This window comes from Gymnoscopelus braueri (assembly GCF_963280865.1).
Source record: "Gymnoscopelus braueri genome assembly, chromosome: 15".
NCBI classification, from domain to species: Eukaryota; Metazoa; Chordata; class Actinopteri; order Myctophiformes; family Myctophidae; genus Gymnoscopelus; species Gymnoscopelus braueri.
The window spans coordinates 40702130-40722763 of NC_137620.1; the positions used below are offsets into that span (position 1 = coordinate 40702130).

Below are 20634 nucleotides of genomic sequence, written 5' to 3' on the forward strand. Positions count from 1 at the left end.
CATGTCTACCATGTCTTACACAGCTCTGCTGTATCTCCATAGTAATAAAGCCTTATCCCTGGATAGAGAGGTTGTGTGAACGTGGTTTGAACTGTGTGTAGGAGGGTCATTGTGTCAGAAACACTGTAGAAGGACAGAGTACCTGCCTTGTGGTCCAGGTACACCCCCACTCTGGAGGAGAAAGGCCCTGACACTTCAGTGAGAACATTGTTGTGTACGAACCAGTAGTCTTCATCAGAGCACTGTAAACCCCAGGATTTATCATCGTCTCCAAAGTAGGTTTGTCTGTTGACGTCTTTATAACAGACTGCTATATAAACCCTTCTACCACTACACTCTACTTCCCAGTAACAACGTTCAGACAGACCCTCTGTACACATCACCTGACCGTACTTAGTAAATCTCTCTGCATGATGAGGGTAAGGTTGTTGTTGTGGTGTTAAAGTCACCTTCCTCTTCTCCTCTGACAGGGAGAGATTTGTGTTTATTGTGTTCATGTCCAGAGACAGAGGAGAGGAATCTGTGAGAACACACGACAAAAGAAAAATCAAACCTCATGAACCTTATTGTGTTTAGAGTTAGTCTCTCAGATCAAACTCATTAGAGCTTTAAATAACAACATATCAGAATGAAACTTCAACGTTCAGAACCTGCATCAACATGGACTCACATTGTAAAAAGTCCTTTCTGGTCTGAGGCTCCGCTGGATGTAAAACATCAACTGGAGACACAAGAAAACAGTAAAGGTCATCATGACATTGTAAAGGATTTCTATGTCCACACAAAGGGTCAAATCCAATAGACTTTACTGCTGACTTCAGGCATGTAAAACATACAGCGTGAGCCTACGGGAGGTCACAACATACGACTGACGTAAAAGACAACAACAGACCTGCTTTACGGCAGTGTCGTAACGTAGCTCTCTTAAAGGCACAGTCACATATATAGCATATGACGAGACATCATACTGAAGAATGGATTAAACTGAAGTTCCAAGGGTTTTGTCAAAAAGTTTCAAGCTATTATAGCTTGATAGTAATCATTGCTATTATATAGTGTTTGTTCAGTAACAGCTGTCTCCCCAGCTCTTCAGTAAATACATTTTCAGGTGGGTTTCACATTTCATTCAATCAGGAGAGAGAACTCCTCAAGATCATTTATTAAGAACGAAAATATAATAAAAATGATAATAAATTATAATGAATATTAAATGGTGCATTTATATACTGTAGCGGGTGACATGAAACACAGGTCACACTAATCTACTGCCCGCCATACTACAGGCTTTAGTAGCCTTCCCAGACATACTTCCACCTGTACAAACTGTTTCAACACTTACAAATGTACTGTACAGTATAGGGGCCGGTTAAAACACAATAAAGACATTTAAATCTGACCCTAAACTTTCCTTTGAGGAATATTCTTGCTTAAATTCTTCAATGTTACTGTTCAATCTGACAGACAGCCAACCTGTGTACCATCAGTCTGCTCCAGTTCAAATATCTCCAGTTGCCTTCTGACTTCATCAATCCATGTTCACTATGATGGCTGGTTAGAAAAACAAGAAACACATTTAAATCTCACCTCTCTTTGATATCTCTGGCCAAGTTGTCTTCAGGATGTTGTCTAGTTGGTCTCTCAGACCAGACACCACATCAATCACATCTGTGAAGGAATTCACAGGACAGATGACCACACTGGGTGAGACTGGAGATCCACTGGAACTGGAGAGAGACTGGAAACTCTGGAGAGAGACAAGTAAACCAGTATAGACAGGGATGGAAGATCATTAAACCAAGAGATCAATAAATTGGTACATTGACCAAACACACACACACACACGCGCGCGCACGCACACGCACACGGCCACACGCACACAAATGATGATTTAATTTTTCTCTAATTCTCATGCAAATAATTGCGATTAACAATGTGATTGTGTTTTTGGTATTGAATATATAAATAAAAAATATACATTTCCGTTCCAATCTATGAACACAAATTGTACAGGGCAGATATTGAATAATTTTATACTTTCAAAATATTTGACAAAATAGTGGAAATAGACAATCTACAATCTACAAGCTCAGAAGCTGATCTTGTAGATCTGCTATTTTTGGAAAATGCTTACAATTATGACAATTGTGGAAAATAATTGTGATTATCTCAAATAATTGTGATTAGGCAATTATGTAATAATTGTGACAGGCCTAATTCTGACAATATTATTGTGGTCTGTACTCTACAACTACTGTATCTAGCAACTATATTAGTATTAGTAACTACCAGCATTAATAATGTCATGTTATGTAATATACTATGATGTCATGATAATATGACATGATGGAATGAGATGAAAGAGATGAAATATGAAGCTGATTTCTCCTAAATGAGTCAAAACCAAACAGTAAAATGCCATGTGTGGAACCTGAATGAAAGTGATGATGTCATCAGTGTTGGACAGCTCCTCCAGGTCAGCATGTCTCCTCTCCAGCTGCTCCATGTGGTCCTCCAGCTGCCTCAGGAGAGCCTCAGTCTGAGCCACTGCAGTCTGCTGCTGATCTCTGATCAGTTCTTTAAGCTCACTGCGTCTTCTCTCAATGGAGACCATCATCTCACTGAAGATCCTGTCACTGGCCTCCACTGCTGCTTCTGCAGAGCTCTGCTTCACACACACACACAAACGCACACGCGCACACGCCGAAAGGAAGAAAGAAACTCTTGGTTATAAGTTCTCATGTAAGTGTAGAACTTTGTGGGGAATACATTCAGTCACAACATAACATATGTTTAACCAACCAAAACAATAGCCTAAGATTCTACAAATTCACAACACATTCGTCGTCGTGACGCGTTGTGAGCTTGTAGATCTGCTATTTTCAAGAACATCTTGATAGAATGTGAAAACATTTGAATAACTTTGTAACATTTTAACAACACAAATCTTATATGTGGATTGCTGGCACATACATATTTTCAAATGTGGGTCTGCAGCCAAATACATATTAATTGGGGGTCCTTGACATGAAAAGGCTTGAGAACCACTTCTTTAGTGCTTCTGATGACACAAGGCACTGTCTCATCCATATACAGTAGCATCACAGTAAACACAAGAACAAGAACTATTATCATAACATCAGCTCACGTTCAGGGCCTCCATGACCCGTCTCAGGTCTTTCAGCTCCTTCTTTTTCTCCTGGATCTTCTGCTGGACTTCCTCCTGCATTGTCACCAGCTGTTTCTGCAAGAAACAGGAAGAGACAGTTTGGCTTGTAAACAAAGCACATTTTCAAGTCGGGATACCAATTCTATCCAATCAGGAGAAAGAGAACTCATACAGGATACGAGGTCAAAACAAGTGAGATTTGGATCCACACATCATCTTAAATCAACTTTGTAACTTCCTCAAAATACACTTTTGCAGGGGCAAGATGAATTAACTCATTCAATCTGGGAACACATCTGTTCATTTTAGATTTTAGCTATAACAATTATTTTTATAACTTGGCTATTAAAAAAAAAGCAGATCTACAAGCTTGTAGATCTGCTATTTTAGAAAAATCTTTAACATTTGTACAAATCTTTGAATACATTTTTGGAAACAACATGTTTAACTCAAATCTTTGCTTCTGGGGGTCCCTGGAACAACATATTTTGATGGGGATCGGCGGCCTAAAACAACATTTTGGGGAGTCCTTGACAAGAAAAGGTTTGAGTGCCACTGATATAGCAACGATAGTTTTTCAGATAATTAAGACATTTGTTGAGACATTTGACAGTTACAAATGTTCGCTTTAAGAAATATGTATTCAATGATTTGCACAAATCTTCACGATTTTTCAAAATGAGCAGATCTACAAGCTCATAGCGCTGCACTCGGTGCCACGCTATGAGCATGTGTATCTGCTATTTTTGAATAGCCAAAGAAATCTAAAATGACACAGATGCATTCCCAGATTTAATGGGTTACCATTATGAAAAGTGATCAATTGCGTCTGTTTTTCATTGGGTCCAAAAGGAGTGTACTTCATCCTTTAATACTTGTTATTGTACAACACCCTGGTTTGCGCTTTTAATGTCTCTGACATGATCATTTAGTTCTGCTTCTATATTTAAAACATGATCTCTCTTATGATTTATCTTCAAGTGATCGTGGTCCTACCTGTTTCTCTGCCTTCTCTGCAGCAGCTGACACCGTGTCATGGCCCTTATGTTCATACATGGTGCACAGATAGCAGATACACTGGTGGTCTGTGCGACAGAACACCTCCATCAGCTTGTCATGACTGGAGCACATCTTCTCCTGCAGTTTGTTGGTGGCTGGGACCAGCTTGTGCTTCTTCAACGCAGGAACATTGTAGTGAGGCTGGAGGTGAGTCTCACAGCAAGAGACCAGACACACCAGACAAGACATGAGAGCTTTGTGAGGTCTGGCTCCGGTGCAGAAATCACAGGCCACGTCTGCTGGACCGGCGTACAGCAGAGCAGCAGAGGCAGAAGGCTGCTGACCTCCTGTACTGCTCAGCTTCATCACACCCTGGAAGTAAAAAGAGGTAACACAAACAACAACACAACGACTTACTGACATGAGATATTCACACACACAACTATAAAACATATCAGAAATATAAACATTTATCGCTGTGTAAACACGCTCTAAATTCTTACCGTCAGTCCCTCGGCGCTCATAATGGAAAATGACAAACACAGCAATAACACCCTGGTCACAAGTAACACTGATGCATGCAGAACACACTCCTGTTCAGCAAGCATCCACTCTATTTATATGGGTTGGTCTACCCATGTGGGTGAAACCTTCCGTTGATTAATCATGTGACTTGTGTATTGGAAACACAGGCTTTAGCACTATTCTATAACAATGGCCACTGTACCCCAGCTCCTTATCTGACCTAATCAATCAACCCTCTCAACACTCTCATGTGACTCTCATGTGACATGTGCAAAGTCCCCTGATTTCAACACTCTAGGTCAGAGCTGTAGTTTTTAGAATTGTATATATTTGTACTTATTATTATGACTAAATATCCTTCTGAAAATAAGATACAGGAAGGCGCTAGATTCTAGCGCCTTCCTGTATCTTATTTTCAGAAGGATATTTAGTTCTAGCGGCTAGAAGGCCACATGTGCAGGTAATACAAACGCCACCGTTACATCATAATAATAGATTATTCTACAGACACGCTGTGAACTTGTAGATCAGCTTTTTACGACATGCCCAGAAAGGGGACGCTAGGGTTCATGTGGTTAATATAATGTTTCTGAGGGCAAATGTTAGACTTTTCCTTCTCCTTCCTTTTTGTCTTTCTCTTCACTTATAGATTATAAGTGAAGAGAAACTTCACTCAGTTCCCAATTTAATTTCCACAAGTCAACGCACGCACACACGCGCATGCACGCACGCACGTGCACACACACACACACACACACACACACACACACACACACACACAAACACACACACACACACACATACATGTGCACACATGTGCACAACCACATACGCACGCACACTCTCTCTCTCCCCCTCTCCCTCTTTCTCTCTCTTCCTTCATCCTCTCCCTCTCCATAATACGATGGTCTCGGACCCGGACAAGCCCTTCCCGGTGAAAAAGTCCCAGAAGTTGGTGATGGCGGCGGAGGAGGGCTTGCTCTCCTCCTCCTCCTGGGGCGCCGCCTGCTTGATCCAGATGCTGTTCTCGGCGGTGGAGCAGCCCCCGCCGCCCACCAGGGAGAAGCTCAGCGTGGAGCCCATGGGGGGCCTCCCGTCCTGGGGCTGGCGCTCCGAGTCGGGGGCCTGGAGCCTGGAGGAGCTGCCGCTGCTGTCCGAGGGGGGGGGGGGGCTGAGGCAAGCTCAGCAGGTTATGGTGGGAGTGGAACTGACGCATGTGATGGATGGACTTGCCCGGTGCCGGCTCTGCAGCGCCACCTGGAGGGCGATGGAGAGACAAATAGTTTTTAATAGTCAAACACACACACACACACACACACACACACACACACACACACACACACACACACACACACACACACACACACACACACACACACACACACACACACAGTCAGTCCTTTCATGTCAGATTTTAACATCTATCTTCACATCCTGTATCAAACATCATCTAAACATGGAGACAACGTTTACAGAGACAGAAACAGAAGGATAAACATTCTTCAAAATAACACTCTGCAATAGAGATTGCAGCCACAGTTCTCACATTTATTTTGAAGAAAAAAGTAGTTTGTTGATTACTTTTGACGCAGTAATGCTACGTTTTAATTTTCATTTTAGAGGTATTTAAAAGGTCTTTAAAGTCCTTAAATTGTCACTTTAAAAATGGACAGATACCCTGTATAAACTATACATACTGTATGTTGGTTTGTTTACTGTTGAGTGAGAAAACAATGTTGCACATTAAGCATAATATCATCATTTGGGGACCTCCTGGGGATCCAGATGCAAAGTTTGAGAACCACTACATTCAGTATAACCAATCTACACTGACTGACAGAGGGCTCTGTAGTAATATCAACAAGATAACAGGGCATACTGTATAATGATTGTCTGCAGCAGGCTTAGTAAAGAAATGTAATGAGCGGAACACAATGGATTGATTGATCATGATGGTGTAGTATACTGTACACATCATTCTTACACATGCTTTATCTAGAAGAGAAAATCTATTATCTATTATTAATCTATTATCTATTATTATAATTATGTTGGACATTATCAACATACATAACATAATGTGTAGTAACCAACATATAGTATAACCAAATCAAAATCAAAAATAGTCAACAAGGTGTTTTGTGTAGCAGAACATGTAGTTTAATGTGTGGTTGTAACTTGTAAGGTCATCTCACCTCAGCCAGCAAGGTGTTCTTCCTCAGAACAGGTCTGGGACTGAAGCTCTCTCTGCACTGGGGACAGCTGTAGACTCCAGTCTCCTCATACTGGTCCCAGTAACCCTCAATACAGCTTCTACAGTAACTGTGTCCACACTGTAGAGTCACTGGTTCCTTTAGAAGGTCCAGACAGACAGAACAGCAGCAGAACTGGTCCTGGTCCAGATCACATGTCTGTTGTTGTTGCTGCTGCTGTTGTGCCATTTGACTGACAACCACACTCACACTGAGAAAAAACACAACACTTTGGTTTACTCTGAAGAGAATCTGGGTTTCGTTTCCTCTGTAGAAAACTAGGAGAGGCAAAGACATCTATGAGGCAAAGGGAGGGACTTCCTGGATGTTTGCAGGAGGCAGTGGTTTTAAAGAGACAGTGAATGTGTAGCACAAACAGGTTCAGCTTGTGGTTGAACGTTGTACAGCTGGACTCTCTGACTACACCATCATTTCCCCTCTATGTGTAAAAGCCTGGTGGTGGTGACACAAGGTTACAAGATAATAGGGGGTATTTATTTGGGTAAGAGTATGGCAGAAAATGTGTATTTTAGTAAAATATCTCGAGACTTTCTCACTAGATCCATATTCTCTCCAGTGAGTACATATAGTATTATAGTGAAACACTCTAATAAACTCTAGGATTACAAATATGTCATGGCAAGACAGGTGAACTCATAATAAAGGGGAAACATGAAAATTATACACGGGTGACATCTGGTGGCCAATTCAGTGATGCCTTATTGCTGCTTTGTCATTGCTTGTCATCTATTTTTTCTGCTTTTTTTTGTCCCCTTACTTCAGGTTCAGCTGGAGTTGTACCTGAAGTGTTGATGGAATGATTCATTGTGTGTTATTTCAGGAAACAAGATTAAGTAAGTTCCTACTGCTGATTAAGTGAGAGAAATGCCAGCAGCATTGTCAAAATGAATGATGAATGAATTCCATTCAGTATTGTGACCTCAGTGGACAGGACAGTGGTACAGTCGACTGGACCTTTGGTTTAACAGCTTTAACTGTCAGGGGACACACATGAACATGTAACCTATAGTTCAGTACACTTGTCATTGGAAGCAAACTGGATTTTGCTCAAATTTGCTTCTGAGTTGCATTTCATCCTATAGTATCAAGTGTAGCCCATAGCATAGTTGATACTGTTAATGTAATTGTTGTACAATATGTTTTTAACAAGCATGATGCTTCTGCCATAATTTTGAAATCATTATTAGTCTAATTCGCATGCATAATGTCACATTCTGAGATATTATGGTTGAATGATGGACAAAATATATTTTCCCCACAGATTTCTTTGTTATTTCTTTGTCTTGACTTCACTGTAAAAAAAAAATGGTGTGCTATAAAACCTCTCCTACAGTAATTCATAGCTGTGTTATGTACAAAGCTCAGAACACACAAGTTTCAAAGTATACACACTTTTAGGCATTGGCTGTTGGTTTACATTAACATGGAATAGAAAAGCATAAGTGTAGAGACCAAAATATAGGCCTATAATCTTGTACTGTAATTATGGAATATAGTGTGGTAAAGTGCATTAATCTGTGGAACTATTTGCCTCTATTGAGATGAATGAAAGAGTCCAGGCATGGCTTCTACTTGGTTACTTTATTTAAGGAGAGTCAAGAGTTAACATCACATGGCAGCTTTCGGCAGGAAAAGAGACAGAGTTCAGCACATGGTAGACATTTATACCCTGTTTTCTATAGGCGTGTGCACGAGGTGTGTGTGTTAAGATCCAGATCTCTAAACAGTGTGTATCCAATGTGTGTGTGGGCATGCAATGATGTGCTTCAGTGTGCACGTAGGTGTGTGTGTGTGTTACAAATACTAAGACGGTGTGTAAATGTGTGTGTGCTAAATTAAGTTTGGGTGGGTGCGTGTGAATCCATTGTACATAAGTTAGATAAGACAATGTAGTGGTCAACTAAGGTCAGAAGGTCCAGGAGCACTGGCCCCTGGATACCCAATGGAATGGGTCCTTTATTCCATGTGAAAAGGCTTTGAGGTTTCTGCACCTAATCTAGAACCTTCTAGTATCAGTTAGAAGGCTGACGCAGTAGGCCTTCATTAGTAATGTGCATGGTTACATTGTAGTGTGAGTGCATTACAATATGGGTACTGGTATATTAGTGTATAATGGTATATGATATTATGTATAGATACATGTATGTAAGTACGAACACTATGTGCTGTTTTAGATCACAGTTAATCATTGACCATCGGAGTTTCCTGTGTGTGGCATTCAGTGGGGGATGAGTGTTTTGAGGCCTGTTAATTATGTGGCTCAAATCAGGCTCTGTAAGCCCTTATGTGTGTTCATCTCAGGTATCTCTCTCTAGAACTATGCTATTTCAATATACCACAATAGTAAATCTCTGTTCAACAGCAGAACGGTCAACACCTCATGTTCTTTCACAGCAAAGCAACAGGCACTATGCAAGCAGGCTACTGTATTCTGGAAGGAAAACAAGGAACCATTCATTAAAAACACTCTCAGACCTCTGAATAGGACCTCATAATAATCATTAGCTTTTGCTTTCCAAGCCTCACTGTGTCAATCTTTTCCAGTGAGAATTGAATGTACGTATTTGTTAAACTTGTGGAATGCTGAAAAAAACTAAAAAAAATATCTAAAAAAAATAATACTGTGAATGCAAAGTTGCATTATATGAGATCTTGTTAACCTGAAACATTCAGGTTATGTTTCACTTTGGACACAAGGGGGCAGCGTTCACCATTCGTTTGCTTATAGCCATGCAGGATTTTGCTGTCAATACAAATGGAAAAAAAAAAATCTTGAGCAAATATCAGAGTAAAGGCATAATAATGATGTACCTCAAACTAAATATTTTTAGTTTGAGGACACTATCAACCCAACAGAAAAGTGTTTGATTAATCTCTTGGTTAATAACAATAGAGGTCCGCTGCTCTTGAAAAGAACTATGACATGAAAAGTACATCTTATTATGAATATGTTTTATTGGATACAATTAGGCTTGTTCAAGCTCACATTCAAACTATCAAAATACTGTATTGTCGCTGTTATGCAGAAAACCTTTATCTCCATATTTACACTTTATGATTTTCTTCTTAAAATAAATAATGCCCTACTTTGTGATGTGACACTGTAGTGAAAATAACACATTTTGTTAAACATAGCAAAAAAAAAATCATATTTTAGTTTAATGGCCAAAATAGGGACAGCAGCACTATTTGTGGTGGGAAAGAGATTAATATTTGAAATTGTCATCCTATGAACGGAAAGAATAATGGACAGAAGTATGTGTTCCTCTGGATTGATTTCCATTGTATATTCATTCATATTTCAACTAGCAGCAACTAGCAGCAGCAACTAGAGCAGCAACTAGAAGCAGCAACTAGCAGCAGCAACTAGCAGCAGCAACTAGCACACCTCCCTTCCAAAACCACTCCTAGCCAGGGCTCCCTCACTAAAGTAAAAACACACACATGCATGTTGACTGTTGGGTAAAGTTGGACAAAAACAGGCTAATACAGGAAGTTCATTTGGGTTATATTGAGCTTTTATTTTAATTTTAATCACTCTCTCTTTGAGGTCTGCTTCCGGGAGGCATGTGTTCTTGGAGCGTACACACATGAGAAGATGTAGTCACACAGGACTCCAGCTGATATTAGTATAGTTCCGACTGGAACTACAGTTTACAGGAAACACTGTAGTCCAAGTAGTCTATAGGAGGAACTAAGGTTCACCCTGTGATGTCAAAGAGTAAACATTCCAAATTCAAAATAAAAACATAGAAGCGCTGCCAAATCATCTTTATTTTGTCCTCCACTTCATGAAAACAGGATTTGGGTTCAAAATCAGGGAAGTGGCCCTTTAATCTGTCTGATGAACTGATGAAAAGCATTAGAGAGCTTGTGACTAAATAAACAAAACAAAATGATACAGCCAATGTACTTAGGACTTCTATATTCAATATTGTTTTTAACCACTTAAAAACCCCAGCATCCGTATTGTGGTCACAGAAAATAGCCGATCGACAAGCTCACAACGCGTTGTGCTGCGACGCGTTGTGAGCTTGTCGATCGGCTATTTTCAGCAAAAGCTTTCCCCACAATAACCCAAAACAGTCCCTGAGGGACTCTGGTTACCCATATGAGGTTTAAGTGGTTAATAAACATGATATGCGTCTGCCATAATTTTTAAATATGTATTTCCCAGGGAATCAGTTTCTGAAATATAGTCATTAGTCTACTGTGCATGCATAATATGTCACATTCTGAGATATTATGATTGAATGATGTTTTTAGAAAAACAATCATTTTCCCCCAGATGTTTTGGTTTTGTAGGTCTCGACTTCACTGGACATAAAAAACAGGGGTGCAAAAAAAAATCTATGGGGGGCCAAACTGACTTTGATAAAGTGAGTGAAGGGCCACACATTGGATTTTTGAATTGAAACTTGAAATACATAGTGGTGAATTATGTTAAAACTGCATGAATTTGACAGACACGATAGACTAATTTATAATAGGGTCAAGTATTTTTATTTATTTTTTAAAGATATTTTTGGGAACTTTTTCTGCCTTTATTGATAGGATAGTAGGCTGACAGGAAATGGGGAGAGATGCGCCTGGACCGCCAGGCCAGCGGACACTCCTATCTTATTTTTTTTTACACCTGTGCTGTCTGTATCACTCACTTTATCAAACATATTCCCTATTTTGCAAGCCGTCTTATGACTTATCTTATTTTTTATTTTGAAAACCATTTTAAAATAGCGAAAATAGCTTCACTGCAGATCAGCTACCGTATTTTGTAATGTGCAGTTTTAACACTTTGCTAAATTAACCGATTTAAAGGCCTAAAATCTTTCATTGTACAGTCTGTTACCAGTTCAATTATGATTATTTTTGGGGGTCACAGCCTGAACAGGTTGAGAACGACTGGGGGGTTATAGATAAACAACAGCCTATTGACTGACTTAGTGACTATTAATTCTCCACTACATCTCAGAGGTGAGTGATGGGAAGCAGTTTTAAGATGGTCAAAGGGTCAATGCCCCCAGTACCTAGGACCACAGTGGAAACAAGACTGCAAGGACTTTTGTGGTGTTATCCTTTTAGACAAAGTGTTTGACTGTACTCGTGCTGTTTTTACATTTCTGTCCAATAAAATGTTAAAAAGGGGAAGTACTACAGTAAAGTAAAAATAACTCTGAATTGTACTTAAGTACAGTGCTTGAGTAGATGTACTTAGTTACTTTACACCACTGGTCTATTGTACTATTGAGAAAGTTATGTGAACTTGAAAACATCTTCTATTTTGCTGAAGAAGTTCTAATAAACTGACTGAAGAAAAGAGACAGTTCATTCATCATTGTGCAACGGGAAAATAAGTAATAAATGATACAAAGTCCAGTTGTAATCCAACGTTAATGAGTTATGATGATATGGCATGTCAATGATGTCATTCATTATGAATCTATGTGTGGAAGCCTCTGATGGAAAGTAATTACATGTATATAGAACATGTATTGAAGATTACTGGCTAAATTGTTTAAGTGTTCAATTAGTAAAACATAGAAAGTGGATAAAAGTAAACTCAGCATTATATTTACACTATGTATAATATTTAATTATTATCATTGTGCAGGGAACAATGTAGCATAGACACAAGTTTGACTTTTACACACATATTTTTATAAATGATTAAATCGAATAACCGTTGACACACAATACCCTATTGACACATTGAGGAGTAAGACATTACACCAGTGGTTCTCAAACTTTTCAGGCCGCGACCTCCCAGAATAATCCTATTTGAACTGGGGACCCCCCAAAATAATATTTGAACTGGGGACCCCCCAAAATAATATTTGAACTGGGGACCCCCCAAAATTATATTTGAACTGGGGACCCGCCAAAAATAATATTTGAACTGGGGACCCCTGAAAAGAATCATATTTGAACAGGGGACCACCCAACCTGACAAGCACTTGGAATTGCAGGAGTGGAAGCATTACATTTAGTGTAACTCCATTGATATTGTGAAAATAGCAGATCTACAAGCTCACAAAGCCTCGCGTTGCAAGGCGTTGTGAGCTTGTAGATCAGCTATTTTCACATTTTCTGTCTCTAGGTCAGGTAATATTTGGCCAATGTTTCACCAGTTTTTATAGTATAGTTTGTTGATTACTTTTGACGCAGTAATGCCATGTTTTATTTAAATATTTTAGAGGTATTCAATAGGTCTTAAAAGTCCTTAAATTGTCACTTTAGAAATGTGCAGACCCACAGTTTGAGAACCACTACATTTAGTATAACATTACATTACATTACAGTCATTTAGCAGACGCTTTTATCCAAAGCGACTTACAATAAGTTCATTCAACATAGGTAGGGAACCAATCTACACAGACTGACAGAGGGCTCTGTAGTAATATCAACAAGATAACAGGGCATACTGTATAATGATTGTCTGCAGCAGGCTTATTAAAGAAATGCAATGAGCGGAACACAATGCATTGATTGATCATGATGGTGTAGTATACTGTACACATCATTCTTACACATGATTTGGTTTTCAACTGAACATCATCATCAGTATTCTTAACATGTCTACCATGTCTTATACAGCTCTGCTGTACCTCCATAGCACCAAAGCATTATCCCTGGATAGAGAGGTTGTGTGAACGTGGTTTGAACTGTGTGTAGGAGGGTCATTGTGTCAGAAACACTGTAGAAGGACAGAGTACCTGCCTTGTGATCCAGGTACACCCCCACTCTGTAGGAGAAAGGCCCTGACACTGAAGTCTCAACATTGTTGTGTCTGAAACTGTAGTTTTTACCATAGCACTCTAAACACCAGGATTTATCATCGTCTCCAAAGCGTGTTTGTCTGCTGATGTCTTTATAACAGACTGCTATACAAACCCCTCCACCACTCCACTCTACTTCCCAGTAACAACGTTCAGACAGACCCTCTGTACACAACACCTGAGGGTACAAAGCAGACACACACACACACACACACACACACACACACACACACACACACACACACACACACACACACACACACACACACACACACACACACACACACACACACACACACACACACACACACACACACACACACACACACACACACACACACACACACTCTGTGTGTGCTTGCAATACTTTGCCACGCTTTCTCCCTGGATCTATTTATTGTGGTCGCGTTTCCTTCGGCCACAGAGAAAAACGCTGCTCGAGTTTTGTTCCCCGCTGCCATGATTGGTCAAGTTCAAGGAATCTGCGCTCGAGTTCATGGTCTTTTATAGAAATACGTCGTCGGCGAATCGCCGCCCATTCAGCCTGGCTTCATTATCCTGGCTGGACACAGCCTGGCTTGACATAGCCTAGCTCGACAAAGTTGCTCCTTTTCAGCCTGGCTTGGCGTCTCAGGAACGGAATAAACGAGGCTTTTCGGACCCGACTTTGTCAAGCCTGGATTTGGCTTAAGGCCAGGCTTTTTTAATTCACCTTTTGAGGAACAGGCCCCTGGTTATTACCCAGGCGGCCCGGGTTCGACTCCCGGTATAGGAACTCAATGATGTAACATCATGATTAGTGTGCGTGGGAATCTAATTTTAAACAAGCTTAGTGCTTTATGAGCCTTCCAGTTTAGTACACCTTGTATTGTGAATTTGTGCTTCCATGTACTGTTGTTCTGTTGTGTGAAACTATGGGAGAAAGAAAAGCTGTCAATCATGACATTCAGGCCTGGGCTGCAGCGTGGTGGTCCAGGCACCCTAGGCTACAATGCCAGCATGACAGCGTGTTCGAGTCCCGAATCCCGATGACAATTACTGCATGTCCATATATTATTATTATTATTATTATTATTACAAGGAGTGTAGCAGTCCAAATGTCCCATAGCCTGTATGTCCCAGCCACCCCGCCCCGGCCCCACCCATACCTACCAACCTAATTATAGAATAGCAGATCTTCAAGCTCACAACACGTTGCAATGCGTTGTGAGTGATGGTGTAATGGTCTAATTGTCAGGCTTTCACCTTGGGGTTTCCATGTTCAAATCCCAGTCCTCCAACAGTTGATGGAGTGCTTTAAATTTTCGAAGGCTAAAATACAAAAGAACAACTCAAAAGCACTAGAAGTCAAATCTGGGGTTGAACAGCAACTTTACTAACTGAAGGCTAACATACAAGAGAATGTTTCAAGAATACTTGGAGACATCTGCTGTGAGTCACTGAGCGAGCGATGGTCTAATGGTCTAATGCTCAGACTCTCAGCACAGAGATTCCATGTTCAAATCACAGTTATTTTACATAAAGAAATTCAAAACCATCTAATTCAATTATCTCTCCCTGCTGTAAAGTAGGCCACAGGGCTCTACTCTTGTACAAAAGCCAATGGATGGTTTCTTTTGATTGACCAACCATTGACTTGATTGTTTTGATTTTGTAAAATGTCAGGCATAGAGTTATCCCCCTCAAGGATCCCTGGGGTCCCCGGACCTCACTTTGAGAACCACTGTCCACCACAGAATACAATTTCTCACTAAATCTATTTACTAACTAAACCAATAACCAGCATATATATGTAGTGTGCTTGCTTGGGTTGCTCATTTGGCATTTGAATCATACTCTGTTAATACTGGGCTCACTAGCTCAGTCAGTGTATGATTACACAATGTCAAAAGATAAGATAAATAATCAACTAAGTGTTCTTTATAATTTGTTGTATAACTGTTGCGTTGGCATTGACTACAAATTTTCAGGGCTGGATTTTGTCACCTCACTGTAATGACCTTATTTTTGGCATCACAGATACAGAAGATAATAGTCTTCATGAGTTACTTAGGCTACAGGTTGGGAAAAGCCATGTTTTAAAAAAAGGGGGAAACAGCGCCCCCTGCGACGTCGTATGGACGTCCAAAACGGACGCCCAAACGACGTCTGAGTCAGGACCTCAGTCAGTAAGTAAGCTGACAGAGTGAGGTCCGACTCGGACGTCGTTTGGACGTCCGTTATGGACGTCCATACGACGTGGCAGGGGGCGCTGTTTCCCCTTTTTTGCTGTGTTTTTGCAACTAGTGAGGTCCGACTCGGACGGCGTATGGACGTAACGTTGTATGGACGTCATATGGTTGTGCGCACAGTGGGGGTAGTGCGTTGCAAAATGCATAAAGAAATAGTTGAATACATTCCTTCACTTCAATAAATCAAATATGATAGTTATTAACTAACTACCATAAAGAACATAATGTAAAGCAGGCTAAAATAATTATGTCAACAAGGCAGGGATGTTAGCTGGTATTATCATTATTATTATTATTATTATTATTATTATTATTATTACCCTTATTATTATTATTATTATTATTATTATTATTATTATTATTATTATTATTATTATTATTATTATTATTATTATTCATGAGTCACATGACTATCAAGTATATTGGTCTCATGTTGACATTTGCTCAATTAGTGCATTTCCCCCCCACTGATATAATAATAGTATTCTGTATTTTTTGTATAGTGTAGTGTAGTACGGTGGTTCTCAAACTTTTTATTTTTTTATATATATTATCAAGGACCCCCGAATTAATGTATTTGGCCGTGGATCTCAATACAAGATTTGTGTTGACTAATTATGGGTCCTGATCCTACCCAAAACTTATCATCTTGGGGTCCCTGCTGGCCTAGCGGTCCAGGTGCATATCATATATACTGGTGATCCAGCTTGCCAACATGTAATGGGTTCAACTCCCGATCCGATCCCGACGACCCTTCCAACAGGAGATATTTTTCCAAGGGGGGGGGTTCTTGACCACGCTGGGGGTCCCCCCCAGGACATTTTTAACAGAGTAGATGTAATTTCCAGTATTCTGGTGGATTTTGGGAGTTTGACACTTTTATCGGGCTTTACTTACATAGGATACATGAAAAAGTTAAACGTAGCAATAAAAGTGCCATATTTAATAATACCATTTTGCTGTGGACCCCCTGGTCACTGACATGAGTGACATCACAAGGTATTCTTCATTTTACGTACGGTCCAGTATATTATTAATTCATATCAGTCACTGTATTCCAGTGGGGCAAGGCACCCTACTGTAAGTCTTAAACAAAATATATAAAACAACCCTAACAGTGGGATAAAATCAATAGAGAGTATGCACATGCGTCACTTTTCCACTGTGACATCTGAAATACATTTTACACCCATATCCTCAGACAGATATAGTGTCTGCTGATGGACACACTAGATAGCGTCCAAACAGCAGTTTTTAGTCTTTTTAGTCAGTCTGTCCAAAAAGAGGGTTAAACACTTATACCTCTATGATTCAAACACACCCCAAACACACACACACACGAAACGTCTTTTTAAAAGCTGTTTATTTAAGATGTGACGGATGTCAACACAACAATCTGAAGGGAACAACAAACGCTTCAGTTAAAATAAGGTGACCGTTATTTAAAATGATTAAGCAACAAAAACAGAACGATTGATGGAGTAATAATAACCAAGAATTAAACATGACTAAAATACTATAATTATGGGTCATCAACATCAACTGTAATCACAAAGAGACACAAGACACAATTAAGGGAACATCTTTATGTATCAGCTAACAGTATGGAAACTGTATAAGGCTATAAATATGATTTGTAATCAAACTGTACAATCTATTCAGTTAAATACAAAAATGTCCCAATCTGGTATTCACACTGTCACAAAATAATATATTTAGAGATTAAGCATCATTAGAATAATCTCATTACGTTTATATACAAATGATTTATTATCAATAGAAATAATCCGTTTTCTTCCCCTACATATTCATAATCACACAGGGAAATATGTTTGTCACAGTCAAGTCATGACAGGAGTACTGTATTGTAATGTATGTAAAATGTACACAGCTGGTTTCTGTGCTGTCGGGCAGAATCATCACTTTACCCAAATACAGCTCAAGTGGAGTTTTTTGACCATTCATGTTTTTCCGTCTGACTTTCTGTCATTCTAATCAATGATGGAAAAAACAGCAGATAGGTGGTTTGACCTACAGTTTGATGATACAATGGACTTAGGAGGTTTAGTCTTTAAGCACTTTTTAATACTTTTCATTGGTTAAATATTTGTAAAACCCACACACAGACACAAAGGGTGTTCAATAGCACTGATTTATGAAAAAAAAAAAAAAGTAGAAAAATGGAGATAGCTGGTTTCTTCCCGATAGCGACATTATGGTATGTATGAATGGTACTGCATTATAAAATACAACATATTAATACAAATGGCTTACAAGGCCACTGTGGGCTGATGGCTAGATGATGATTCTATGGTGACAGCCCAGAACAGAAAATCTCACAAGTTCAATTCCCAAGACAGCTAGTTTATCTATCCTGGCAATGTTTCTTTGCCACAGTACCTCTAGTACTGCTGGCTTTATATCCTACCAGGACCTCTAGTACTGCTGGTTTTATGTCCTACCAGGACCTCATGTACTGCTGGCTTTATATCCTACCAGGACCTCATGTACTGCTGGCTTTATATCCTACCAGGGCCTCTAGTACTGCTGGTTTTATGTCCTACCAGGACCTCTAGTACTGCTGGCTTTCTATCCTACCAGGACCTCTAGTACTGCTGGCTTTATATCCTACGAGGACCTCATGTACTGCTGGTTTTATGTCCTACCAGGACCTCTAGTACTGCTGGCTTTCTATCCTACCAGTAGTACTGCTGGTTTTATGTCCTACCAGGACCTCATGTACTGCTGGCTTTCTATCCTACCAGGACCTCATGTACTACTGGCACTGACAGATCTAACCTGTTAGTGATTACACCAGGAGAATACCAGGTGAACCACTTAAACCCTCGATATACACAGTGAAACGGACCTGAGTTTCAACTGTACTCTCGTTTCCTTTTACACCAAATCTCTTTGTCAGAAATAGCTGATCTCCAAGCTCACAACACGTCACATTTTGACGCATCATGAGCGTGGACATCAGCTATTTCTTGTGAACGTTCCCCCCAGAACAGTGAAATTTGGGGTTCAAGCGCTGAGTGGTCCGGTACTACGCTGTGCTCCTGGGCGATGGCCGCCAGCTCCTTCAGGAACTCTGCGTACAGGATGACAGCGAACACTCTGCTCCGGGCCTGGGGGGGATGGGCGGGCAGGTGGGGGGTGATGGGTGGGCAGGATGGAGCCATCCGCCATTCTAGAACCATGTGACGGTATGCCAAGGCGCTGTGAAGTCATCACCTGGAGACGACTGGAGCAGCTCTGAGAGAGAGAGAGAGAGAGAGAGAGAGAGAGAGAGAGAGAGAGAGAGAGAGAGAGAGAGAATGGGGTTAAATGAAAATGTATTTTAAGTTAACTAGCAGGGGTTCACAAAGTGGGGTCCAGGGACCCTCAGGGTTCCTTGAGGGGGCTACAATTAAAATGGACCCTTACATGTTTGTTACTCTTGAAGCGTACAAATACAACAAAATGGACCATTTGGCTCCATTTGTACACTCTCAGAGTTATGGGGGTCTTTGAGATTAAAACGTCTGAGAACCACTGGTCTAGAGGGGTAGTCGACTCCATAGATCATGGTACTAAGTCTTAGACCTGAGGCCCATTCTAAAAAATGCCTTCTAAATCCATTTCTGAAAAACCTGTGTGTGTGTGTGTGTGTGTGTGTGTGTGTGTGTGTGTGTGTGTGTGTGTGTGTGCGTGTGTGTGTGTGCACTACATTGGAGCCACACTAAGTGCCAAAGTGTTTTATCCTTCCGATAATTATTGTACAAATATATCTCCATGTATGTGCTTTTCTTCCTATGAAAACATCAATCAATCAATCAATCAATGTCTGAGTGTTTACCTGGTATAATGTGCAGTGATGTTGAGCTGGTAGTGTTTGTGTGTGTGTGTGTGTGTGTGTGTGTGTGTGTGTGTGTGTGTGTGTGTGCGCGTGTGTTTACCTGGTACAGTGTGTGTACGTTGAGCTGGTATTGTGCGTGTGCGTTGCCGGTGGTTGTCCCTGGCGACGGAGTCTGAGCAGAGGGAGGGGTTTGTGGTTTTCTTCTCCTCTCCTCTCCATCACTCCCTTCTCTCGTTTCTCTCCATCGCTTTCACGCTTCTCTTCTTCCTCGTCATCTTCCTCTTCCTCGTTTTGAGACGGTGGGGAGACGCCATCATACGGAGCCGACCACAGGAGACACGCCCTGGACAAGAGACATGCCAGATCAGAACACCCAGGCTGTTATAAGAACTAATGAAACACTTGACTTGAATAGACCAAATTAGAAAAACTTTAAACTAATCCAAACCAGATTAGGCTAGAAGGGACTAATCTAGACTCAATTGGACTAAACTAAAACTAAAATAAATTGGAGGAAAAATGTATAATGCTAAACTGAACTCTACTAAAACTTAGTAGAGTTCTTCAATTAAACTATTCAAACTAGTCCATGCTAACCTGTTAGCAGTCGATACAGCCAGTCTTGCGTCCCAGGGGTAATTCACATCCATTGGAAACTCACAACCTTGACTGAAACCAACACTGTCTGCATCTCTCTCTCTCTCTCTCTCTCTCTCTCTCTCTGTGTGTGTGTGTGTGTGTGTGTGTGTGTGTGTGTGTGTGTGTGTGTGTGTGTGTGTGTGTGTGTGTGTGTGTGTGTGTGTGTGTGTGTGTGTGTGTGTGT

The 20634-nt window shown here is 40.4% G+C and overlaps 1 protein-coding gene across 1 annotated transcript; it reads right to left on the reverse strand.

Moving 5' to 3' along the window:
- Positions 1-1449: 1449 nt before the first annotated feature.
- Positions 1450-20461, reverse strand: LOC308101550 (E3 ubiquitin-protein ligase TRIM47-like; the record flags this gene model as incomplete). The annotated part of the gene is made up of 10 exons (XM_080450972.1): positions 1450-1454; positions 1645-1744; positions 2429-2662; positions 3146-3241; positions 4163-4537; positions 6886-7153; positions 17508-17512; positions 19021-19101; positions 19959-20154; positions 20409-20461. The coding sequence occupies 10 exons, from the start codon at positions 20459-20461 to the stop codon at positions 1450-1452; spliced, it is 1413 nt and encodes a 470-aa protein (XP_080307098.1).
- Between the last annotated feature and the right edge of the window lie 173 nt (positions 20462-20634).